Source organism: Cyprinodon variegatus, unplaced genomic scaffold, assembly GCF_000732505.1.
Source record: "Cyprinodon variegatus isolate N-32 unplaced genomic scaffold, C_variegatus-1.0 Scaffold385, whole genome shotgun sequence".
Lineage (NCBI taxonomy): Eukaryota > Metazoa > Chordata > Actinopteri > Cyprinodontiformes > Cyprinodontidae > Cyprinodon > Cyprinodon variegatus.
The window spans coordinates 8,962-20,649 of record NW_015150838.1 but is presented as its reverse complement, the minus strand read 5'-3'; the positions used below and the strand labels follow the sequence as shown (position 1 = coordinate 20,649).

General features: G+C 35.6%; 1 protein-coding gene across 1 annotated transcript in view; it reads right to left on the bottom strand.

Moving 5' to 3' along the window:
* The window catches only part of alg13 (ALG13, UDP-N-acetylglucosaminyltransferase subunit), a 5,820-nt gene extending 4,413 nt beyond the window's left edge, over positions 1–1,407 (bottom strand). The window contains exons 1-2 of the mRNA XM_015387078.1: positions 1,299–1,407; positions 1,056–1,218 (exon numbers count right to left, since the gene is read on the bottom strand). Coding sequence (XP_015242564.1) covers positions 1,056–1,218; positions 1,299–1,379 — 244 coding nt within the window. The 5' untranslated portion in view covers positions 1,380–1,407. The remainder of the gene's footprint in view (positions 1–1,055; positions 1,219–1,298) is intronic.
* Between the last annotated feature and the right edge of the window lie 10,281 nt (positions 1,408–11,688).

Sequence of the window (11,688 nt, the reverse complement as noted above, 5' to 3'; positions counted from 1 at the left end):
AAAGCTACTGAAAGCTCAGTTTTTCAGCTATTTTGAAAAATTCTTTGAGATAGGACCAAGGATTAGGGAAGTCTTGTTGGTCTCCATCTCCCGATACGCTCTCGCCTGTGTCCGACCTTTCAGACATTTCCACATGACATCTTTATCGGAATCCGACATTGTAGCATGGGATAGATAATTCACGTTTGCAGTTTGAAGAACACCTGCTTGCTTCTGATGATTTTCTTTAGCTAACCAATGAGTGTTTACGTTATATGACTCATTCAATGACACTAGTTTTCACTAGATGTGGATGGCGCCAATGATCTGCATTGGATGGCACACATGACGTGAAATTATTTATTAACATTAAACCAAGGCCAAGACTAACGAGTAAAATTTGTTTTAAAAACTTGTGTGAAAATGAGTAGAAGTCAGAAGTAGGAAGAAAAAGAAGTAATGGAGTAAAGTATACTTCAAAAGTCTGGTAAAAACCTCTGGTAATAGACTATATATTTAATTCTCTATTACACACTTCACACAAACTGTCCACCTTTAGGTGCTAGAGCCATGTGGAAGATTAAACACTAGACATACATAAGTGTGCAATAACTTATGAGTGCAAAAGGCAAATTACAGCAATTCACTCATTGTTTGCCACCTGAATTTGAGATGCCTGACCAGACCTTATTTATACCGCAACACATGTCAGATTTTAATATGATGGTGAGCCTTTTAAACCGGACACCAATAGCAAAGCAGACAGTGGTAATTTTAATTACTATTTTAATAACTGGGTGTAGTTCATTAGACGGTTGGTTAAAAAAATACACTCATATAATAGGTTTCAAACCGCCATAAAGATCTTAAAAGAACGATGTATTTGAGCATTTTATTTTTACACTACAACTTGGAATTATGGGTAACCCAGGGTGTTGTACTTCATATGGGGCACAGATAATGTTGGTTACTTATTGTTGTGTCGTTACGCCATTGGTCAGATATTTAGCATAAATAACATATATAGTATCCTCAAACTGTTTACATCTTTATGTCTTAAAAGGCCTGTTAATTACCAGCATGGCTGATGATCAGATCAGCCTGTCTCATGTCTTCCGCTATGGAGTCCTTGAAGCGAAACGCCTCCACACTGAGGTGAGCACAGCTGTCAGCATCTGGAACAAAAGTTCCTCTTCCGACTTGCAGAACCAGACGCTCATACCCCCGAGCCTTCAGTATCTGTTAGGGGGGGCAAGCATTTAAAAATAATAAAATAACATGATCAGCTCCTAACCAGACCTAAGAAGATCCCTGCTCACCTGTGTTACTTCAGGGGAAGTGACGCTCTCTATCAGCTCATCAAAGCGCGTAGTTCCGACGGTAACAAAGACCGTCTTCATATCTACTGCCGTTTACTACCAATCCTTATTTTGTAAAAGTTTGGACTTGTTTTCTAAACTTCATCTTCATCCTGCAGAAAACAGTCCTGACAATCACTTCCGCTTAGACGTCATCGCTTCACCCAGCCAGGCAGAATGGCGCCCCCTGGAGGCCGGAGGTCAATCTATTGAGTTTACAGCCTCTTTGTTTACAGACTGTGGTTCTCAAACTGCTTTCAAGATTAAATCTTTTACATCAAGCTACACAAAGGCATTTGGTACATTTTCAACCTTTTTAAATTGCAATATGCAAAGAAATATATTTTCCTTAGTTAAAAACATTGGAAATGATCATCTCATTTTCATACACAAATTAAAATGTCCTACTTTAAAGCTATAGTAATGACAGAAAGAGTCAAATCCAACATAGCTGCCCTCAGAATATAACTTAGTGCAGTCAAAAACAGTTTTTTGCACTTTTGCATAACATTTCCCACCGTACTACCATACAACCATTTTTTACTGACCATGGTCCTGTGGTGTTTTAAAGTATAAAATATTAGTGAAACTTATTTAGTCATCTGCTTCAGTTCAAAAAGTGAGATTTTTATATTTTCTGCGTGGCACTTGATGAAGCAAAGCTTAATGTGGCTGAATAGCTCATTGTTTTGCCTGTTAGTTCTACATTGCAGGAGATTAGCTTCACTTTGGGAAAGGCTGTTTGGACGATTCACACAGATCTATCCAGGGTGATTTAACATATTTTTAAACTGATGTTCTTCACTTCTGTTTGTGACATTTTTCATAACAAAGATGAAAGTTAAACAAGGATAACTTTTACCTAAGTGTGATTTATGTTCATTTTTGTTTTGTTTAAAACTTACTTACAGCATATATTGTAGCTAAAACAGGAAAAAGCTGGATAGTAAATATATGCTCAGATCTCTTCTTATGTGTCTAAGATCAAGAGCTGTCTGACCTTAAGTGTTTTAAGATTGCAGAATATCATTTATCCAAATGTCAGTCTCACTATGTCTTTCAGTGACTTCTCTTGTATGTTAATTTGCCATCCAGGATGACAATTAACAATTGTTTTAACGTAGCTTAGGGGTAACTTAATAGCTCCCAGTTACAAATGTTGTACTTAGAGTTAAGTTTTTGAAGAAACCCTTCCTCTAATAGTTTTATTGCACCATGTATTTCACTTCTACTTGAGTAAAATATTTTTGAAATACCACAACTTTAGTTTAAATTTTTTTTGCTAATCCACCCACCTTTGTTCACTACAGAGGTTAAACTACACATTTGTTTTCTATCTGTATTTACAAACAGCAGTCATAAGAGTATTTCCTTTCTTCACAGATGTTTTTTTTTTTCAGGTAATATTTTTGTTTTTTACCTATCTAAATAACCTGGGTAAAATCTAGATGCTGTTTTAAATTGATAATTCCATTTATTTGGGCAAGACAAAAACTGCCTCCCTAAACCTTATGTTTTTTTATATAAATGACAAAGAGCTTTTTATATTAATGTGGACAACCTTTGGTTTACTCTTCAAACCAAATAATCCATTCTATCTTCTTCAGTGATAAGGGGATGTTTATATATTTTTTTTCTTTAGTCCAACTGCTTATAATGTTCTTTCTTGTTTTTTTTATTATTTATTTTTTCTTCTACTTGCTCTGATTCTGTTTTATTTTCCTATATTTTAATCATGTAAAGTACTTCACATTGTCTTTGTACTGAATTGTGCTATACAAATAGATTTGCCTTGCCTTGCCATAAGTCGTAGACCATAACATTAAATGTGAAGGGCATGGAGCTTGGAACCCTGAAGTTCTGAGTTTGAGCCCCACTCCCACAGACTGCCACTCTGGCTGTCTGAGCAAGACCCTTAACCCCTGATTGCTCCTTGGGCGCCCCACAAAGGCAGCCCACTGCTGCCCAAGGGGATTGGTTAAACACAGAGGTAAATTTCTCCAAAGTGAGATTCAATTATTAAATGTGGTTTTGTATTCTGGTATGTTTTTCTTTTCCTGAATTGCCCTAAGTTTCATGGCATACATAACCAAACACAAACCTAATAAAAAGGCGGAGTTTCTTTATTGTTGAATCACAAATTCTGACCAATGATTATTCTCTGCGTTGTTGGGATGAAGTTGGCAGACCTGGGAACATTTAGTTTTATTTCCACCCTTTACAGAACAGTGGATGTCACTCACTATGTTTCTCTTGGTTGTTGCACAAGCCACTTTTTAAATATTTAGCCCTTCCACATGTTGCCAGACAAGTTCTGTTTAGGTGATTTTTTTACATTTCCGTCGGGCACTCAAGTTTGGCAAGTAAAATTAACCAACAGTTTACAAAAAAAAACATTGTTAAATGGGGTTCATTCATTAAGTAACAAGGGGAAAATAACTGTACACCATACATTGTGTTTGGTCTAGGTAACTTCAACCCTTAATAGATGAAATGCTATTTGAAAAATACATCTTGAAAAGATTCTGTTGTTTTAGCTATTTAAATTTTTTTTTTGTTTGACAAAAAGCAAGAACAGAATAAATCTCCAAGAAATGTTAAAAAAAAGTGTACATAAAAACAAGGATTTTATCAAATATTTGCATAGGTATTATAAGGGGAGAGTTGCTGAAAATGTTTATGTTCTAATAATTATAATAATTAATCATAAAATTATTTTCTTCTGCAGTTTTATGTGTAATATCTAATACAAAAATAGGCCTGAAATTCTTGCCAGTTCTGGGAAGCAGAGTCATGGTTTGTTGGGAAATTTACAAGAAATTCCTCACCATTACTGTTATTAGCTAAACCTGTTTGCTTCCGTTTGTTTAAAGTCAAACATCAGCTGTCATACATTTACAGGAAACTTCATGAACATAAACTCTGACTGTTTTCATCTTAAAGCCTCAATACATTTCACCAGACGCTCAGGTCTCAGGAAGAAACTTAAAATGAAAAGCATTTCTGAAGGACTAAGCTGTAACATTCAAAGACAAACGTCACTAAAATGCAAAATCACAGATCTTACGGAGCGACATTTTCATTCAGGATCTCTGCAGGTCGAGGAAAAGGGGCCGGCTAACATCCCTACACACACTTCACACATTTTGGACTCAAATTGTTAGAGGTTTACCTTCAGGTCGGTGGTATGAGCCGCCACAGAGGCACCTTCTTCCCTCAGGCTGCATCTCTTATAAACAGTCTGTTTACCCATGTTCTAACCAAACATGTTTGATTTCATTCCGCCACACAAACGCCCCACTCCGATCCATCAAACTTTATTTTTATTTGAAATATCTGTACATTGATAGAGAACTGGAACTAATCAGATTCCTTGTTCATGTGCACAAAGTTGGTCCATAAGGTCAATAATGAAGTCTTAACGTTTGGGATTGATCTGATTTTTAAGATTTGAGACCAAACCCTTTTTTTTAACACCTCTTCAGTTTTTGGTCATGTCTCCAGGACATCAAAGATATGACGTTTGGATGCATTTTATTGTCAGTGAATGGGTTAAGATAGCGACCTTCATGTTATGTTACCATTGTCCAAAAAGGCTTTCTTCTCATTGTGAACATAAATTGGTTCAATCCCAGCTCCCAGTATTGTTGAGTAAGCTCTGCAACTATCTGACGGCCTGTTTAGGGTAGATATGTTTAATAAAAACAAATAATTTGTTTAAATCTCAAATATAATTAAATCCAAATAATGTATCTTTCTTTTCCAACAACAGAAGGCTTCCCAGTTCTTTAGTTGCTGCTACAAGTTCTGTATTATCTTGCTCTATTGGCAGTCTCAGTAGGAGCCTTTCACAATTATATCAAGCTTAACCATCCCTCTTTCATAACAATCTTTCATTTTGACTCTTCCAATAAAGAATTATATTATATTTTGCACATGGATCCTCTGTATGAATTAATTTTCTAAGCCCCAAAACATTGTTTTTTGAAAGGGAGGCTAAAAAAATGAATAGTCACCCTAAAAAAATTATGCTGTAAAACACATTTGTTTGTCTGCCAAGACTTTTTGACAAGAATTGTAGAACATTTAAGTGATTCGGTGTGTGTGTGTGTGTTGGATACTGAGCTGACATAAGGGCCAAGATACGTCAGACTTTTGTTTTGACATAAAGACTGCCTGCCTTTATTTTGAACCCAGCTCCTGTGTGACATTGCACAAGTGTTATGTCACTCTGAAGCAAATGCTGCCCTCCTTGGTTAGTGCCAACCTGACTGACAGCCCAGAGGAGTGGCTGTGATATATAGACTGCTTGTACCTGCTGAATGCAGGTGCACAACAAACCTCCTGACAGATATCTGAACAGGAATCAGGGCACAGGTTTGTACTCGACTGTGACAGCAGGGCGTTGTGTGAGCATTTCGCTGCCATTGCTGATGTTTTGAGTAAAATGGAGAAGAACCAGTAGCTTATATAAACACAATGAAGTCCCCCCCATTCTGCTGCATGCGGCTGTCAATCACAAATTGACTTGGAGGGATTTTATCTGAAAGCCCGACAGAGAGAAGTGCTTAACTTTCATTTCAAAGTAAAATGATCCTTTGTTTCTCTTTCTTTTCTTCAGTCAAATAGTGCACAGAGACACACAGTAGTGGCAGCATCAAGCTGCATGGATGCTGTGTTTAGTAAAAACAAGCATGCTGGTCAGAATTAATGGGATCTTGGAGGAAAACCTTTTAGATGCTGCAAAACACTTGAACCAGGAAATGAGTTTCACTATGGCTCCAAAAATACAAGCTGAGTTGGAAATGGAGAAGTTGAAGTCAAAGCAAGTAAATCCTTTAGAATACCCTGGTCAATAAGGTTATGAACTTGTAAAAAGCGTTTTTTTAATGATTTTCTCTAACCCAGTCTGACCGAGCTTGAGAAATATGTAAGGAACATTGAACAAAAATAAAGGTCTCATGGATCTGTCATAATTACAGCAAACAGTGGACCTACAGTGTTCACCCTGGGGGGCTAAAAAATGCACAGTGAATATATTTGTATTTATGTATAACTAAATATATTTTAAACCATAAATACTTTTCCCTCTACTACAAATTAATAGCACCTTTTGTGTTGGTCTTTTACATAAAATCCCCATAAAGTACAATGAAATAGGTTGTTGTGACAAAGCAACATGTAAATGGGTGCTGAAAAGGTATTTAAGCTCATTTATGTTTCATTACTACAGTATTTAGTTTCAACCATTTATTGCTTTAGATGTGCTTGGCTGCTGCTGTCGCCCCCTTGTGGTTCACTATAAATAAGAAAAAGAAAATGACACTCCATGTACAGACAAGCAATAGGCTGGGGAGTGGTGGCCTATTGGTTAGAGCATTACTGCATTACTTCAAACCTAACAGGGTGCACCTCTGGGTCCCTGAGCAAGACCATTAGCTCTGACCTCTGAGTTTATAACAGAAATAAGATCTGATCAAAAAAACTGTTTATCATTTAAGTAATAGTAATATAAGTCTTTCTATAAACATTCTGTTACTGGTGTTTATTTTCCACCTTGAAGCAAACTTTTTACACTTTTAAAAGCTTCGTCCAAATAACATTTTCCAGCTGTTTGCCATTTTGACCTGCATATAACTAAAGTTTAAAAGGTGTATAAATATATTTGTTTAACCTGTATGAATGACTAATGTATGTTATCACTTTTTTCCGTTATTTTGTTGCTGGGTGTTAGCAGAGAAAATGTTTTACCATTTGCTTTATGTCCTCCAGCACGGTGAGGCATCATATTTAGTGCAAATTTATTCACCTCATCTCACTTCTTATAAATGTAATCATTGGTTTACATGCTCACCAATGAATAAGCTGCAAATTCCTGCTTTTTTAGAAACACTGGAGGAAAAAAAGAATTAAAATCTAGACAAATGTTAATATTTTGGGGTTGTTTTATTGCAGCTTGCAGACTTTGACTTTTTACAGCAGGCAAATTCCAGCTCAGACATCTGGAGCGATGCTTACCGTGCGGACTGACTTGTTCTTACTGCTGACAAAACAACAACCATGCTGTTCACAAAGAGCCACCATTTATACCGCCTATTAGGTCTATAAATGGAATAGATATTGAGTTTGTAGAATACACTTTGGAAATAAATCTTTGGAAATAGTTAATATTTCTCTGGTGCTCCTTGTAAACACTTTTTGTCTGCAACCTTCTTACCATTTGGTAATGTGCAGTACTTTGCATGAACACCTATAAGCCAGCCCAATGTACACGCTGGGCACGAACTGTTAATGTAACAAAATCTAAACAGTTCACACACCTAGTCCCTCTCCACATTGGTATACTTTCATTTTCAAATCCATCCTCTGCCTTCTGCCTCACTCTTTACATTTTAAGATATCATAAAGACAGTGCAGTTTGCCTTTAAAGCCAGGATTTGATTTATTTCAGCTTCTATTTCTCATTCTTTCCATAGAAAAATGTCTCCTATTCTGCTCCATCTTCCTGAAACACACTGCAGAAGGAACCGAGATTGTACAACAGGAACCTTCTAGAACAATTGAGGAGCATTTAAAGGAGAATGGCAAAATCATAATTTCAAACCAGTTCTATTTTTTGGGCTTTCCTTTCAACTAAAAGCCAAAATAAGTTTTTATTATTGTTTTTCTATGTAACTGTGTCAGATATGCTATAAACGGGACCTCCCGTTTAAAAGAGAAAACCCACATGTTTTTACCATTAGTGTTTAAACTGGAACCATTCAGATTTCATCCCTATCTTCACCAACCACATGCAGACATAATGAAAGAGCAGCCTTTGTGTGATGGGATTTCTCTAAGTTTTGATCTGAAAAGGCTTCTGTTCTTTTAAACAGACCGATTCCTCGTGTTTTCACTCCACACTTCGCTCATTGCATAAAGGCATGTTGTGCAGAGAAACAAAGGGTCTCAAAGGAGAGCACCAAAACTAAAAACGCTGCAGTCTCATGGATTCATGGTTATTTTGATGCACAAATACATGAAGGTTCCACAGGTCTCTAACTGTGCTGGCATTTTAATCCCATAAGACATTCAATATGATCTGAAGTCGATTTTTTTAAAGACTGTTTCAATAAAGAATAAAAACGTCCACTCTTGCCATTTCTCTAATTCACGAGAGCCTCTAAGAAAACCTGTCATCACTTCCCTTGCAAAGTTATCATGTACAGTAACCACATTAAATCCCTTTTCCTGTATTAGGTCCTCTATATATACCGTTCTAACATACATGTGTACATTTTTACTCATCTAGATCATGGCGACCACTGGTCTCCCTAATGCCACAATAAGCAAGAGAGCTTTTTATTTACTTCCAGGACCCGAATGTTTACATTTTGGACAGTTGGTTTGAAATGGGTGTGAAGGAAGCCATTTATGTTAAGAAAGAAAAACCGACCAGCGAAGGGGGTGGATTTAGGTTTCAGCTCTCATAAACCTACCATGTAGCAATAAAGTTGATTCCTTCTTACTATCAGTTCAAACCCCCACTCATATCATAGGGGACAAAACATCTTGCCTGGGCAGCCAAGCCAACAATTGCTCCTAATGACCCCTCTTTCAGAAGCATAGTCCAGTATCTGGTATTGTAGGCAAACAAAATTCCTAAGGAGTGGACCCATTCTTCTCGTTCAATTTGCATGTTTTCTAAGCCAAAACAAGTTTTTAGGCCGCTATATAAAGCTTCGAACTCAATGCTAATTCTGACATTTTGATTTGAAAAAGCTTCATGGATGGGAAGTGAAACGTCTTTAAACTGGGATACCAGGTCCAGTCGATTGTCCAGAAAATTTTTGTTTACCACTTAGTATTTCTTCTGACATTTATCTAGGTTGGACTTCTTTTAAACATTTTGGTTATTCTTCCACAATAGTTTGCAGGAACTTCGGCCCAGTTATGACAGAAGTCCCTTAAGTGGGTCAGCTGCACCCACAGATATTTTAAAGGACTAAGGTCAGGTCTTTGAGATGGCTGCTCCAAAATGTTGTCTTTGTTTGACTGAAACCACTTCGTGACTCATCTAGTGATATGCATTATGCTTTTCAAAGACTCATTTGTTCTCAAATTGAACCTCCTGGGCCGTCCCTCCTGAAGTAAAATATTCCTACCGCATGATGCCGTCATCCCCATACTTCAAAGCTTGGATGGTATTCCCAGGTTTACCAACATATCCCTCCAAATGTAGTGATCCCCATTTATTCCATCTTCTCATCTAACTACAGCAGAAGTTAAGGTCTTCGTCTCTGAGTGCATTTCAGCCCCGGGTTTAATGGCTTCTTCCTCTCAGAATGGTGTTTCAGCCCACTGTAGATGAGGACATTTTCTTACCATGTGAGCCAGCATTTTCATAAAGGCCTTTAGTATTTATTCCGGACATGATGCACATTTCACAGGCATACTCCTGTGTGTATAATTGTTCAAAAAGATAAAAACAGCAAATTTAGACATCTGGAAATTGTATCAATATACAGTATCTATATATTTTCCCTAATGGTTGATTTTTTAAATTCCTGTAATAACATTAGATCCATTTACGGGGTCAAAATATATATTGACTGCTGTGCCTCTGTTAAAATCAACGGCCTAAACTGACTATCAACATCTAAATTTTGATTAGTAATTAATTAGGAATTTGGTAATAATTTTGGTGTTCCTGAGGGAAACAAAATAGGAAACATTTAGTCTGATTTTGTTTGTTTTTAGACAATGTATCTAGTTGAAACATCATGTATTAAAAGCAAAACTTTAACATCAATTGAAATTTAAATGCAGAAATGTCAGCCTACCAAAGGCCGTAGGAACTAGACAGCCAGATACATTAGCTGGCTGATATTTTGGGTCAATAATAGCTGTTTTATCGGCTTATATGTGCTTCTATCTGCAGATGCATCAGTGCATTTAGCTGCCATGTTGTGAGATCACATGATACGCGTGTATTTCTCCGTCCGTTTGCTATCCACTGTAAATATGCTGCGTTGGATTTGTTAATGTTGCTTTTAGTTTGAACAGTGACTTATGTAACATTTACAACCAATGTAATTTTTCATGTAAATGGTGGAAATAAACAGCTATTTACACCCTCTTCCCAAAAAATTATTAACACATGACAGTTAATGGACTGATGTTAAATAAACAGTATCTGCATCAAACTTAATGAAAGGTAAATCAGGCTTTATACACGAAGGAGGAACTCTAATTTAATGCTTTTTAATGCTCTTAGAAATAATTTCAATGCCATCAATAAGTACGCATTACTCTCATATATAGGATCAACCAGGAGCAGTTCCATGCAAACATGTGGAACCAGTTAAATCTGATATATTTGACAATTCTGACAATTTGACTTTTTTTTTTTTAACAAAGCATTTTAAATGCAATGATAATCACATTTAAAGAATTTTAATGCCAATTAAGGCCTTAATTTAAAAAAATAATAATCTAATGACTTAATGACCCGCAGAAACCCTGTAAATTACTTTAATAAAAAAAAGACAATTAACTATTTATTGTAATAATTTTAAAAGTATGTTTATTAATGGTACATTTAGTTAGCTTTAAATTTTGGAATTTAATGGTACATTTGTATAATGCTGCATTTAATAAATTGTAAATTTAAATAGACTTAATTTTACAAAAAAATAAATTATGATGCATTTGTTTCATGTTTTATTTAATGCAGCACTTATCCAATTATGTATTGATTAATTATTCCATGATACATTTTATATATATATATTTCTTATCCTTACTTTGGTTATTGATTATTTTTGCTATTTTATTACATCTGTGTGTATCCTCAGTCAATATTTTGTGTCCTAAGCCAACTCTGGTACCCTGTTACAAAAAAATAAATAAATAAAGTTAGAACTGTAAATTTGTCATATGTTTATATTACTGTTTTTATATAATTATTTTTTTTTAAACTATTTTTCAAGGCTGCACTTAAAAAAAAAAAGATGAAATTGTCCAGAAAGCTGTTCCAACTGAAATTTCTTTTTAAATGTTTAAATCTATGTTGTTTTAGAAGCTGGAAAGTTTATCAATCTCTGACTTACTCTCTAACTTGTGTTAAAAACTGTTTCTATTGGTCTTATAAAACACACTGATTTTCTGAGAAAATCAGATTTGGGGGTTTTATTAGTCATAATCCAATTTTTAAAACTTTAAAATATAACACTCTGTTGAAAACAAACCTATAAAACACACTTTTTGATTCATGAGATTCACCAATAGGAAATAGAAAGAAACAAGAAAAAAAAGTTTTCCCAAAGGTCAGCTGCTTCAGACTGATATAAAACAAATAATCAGACGGCAC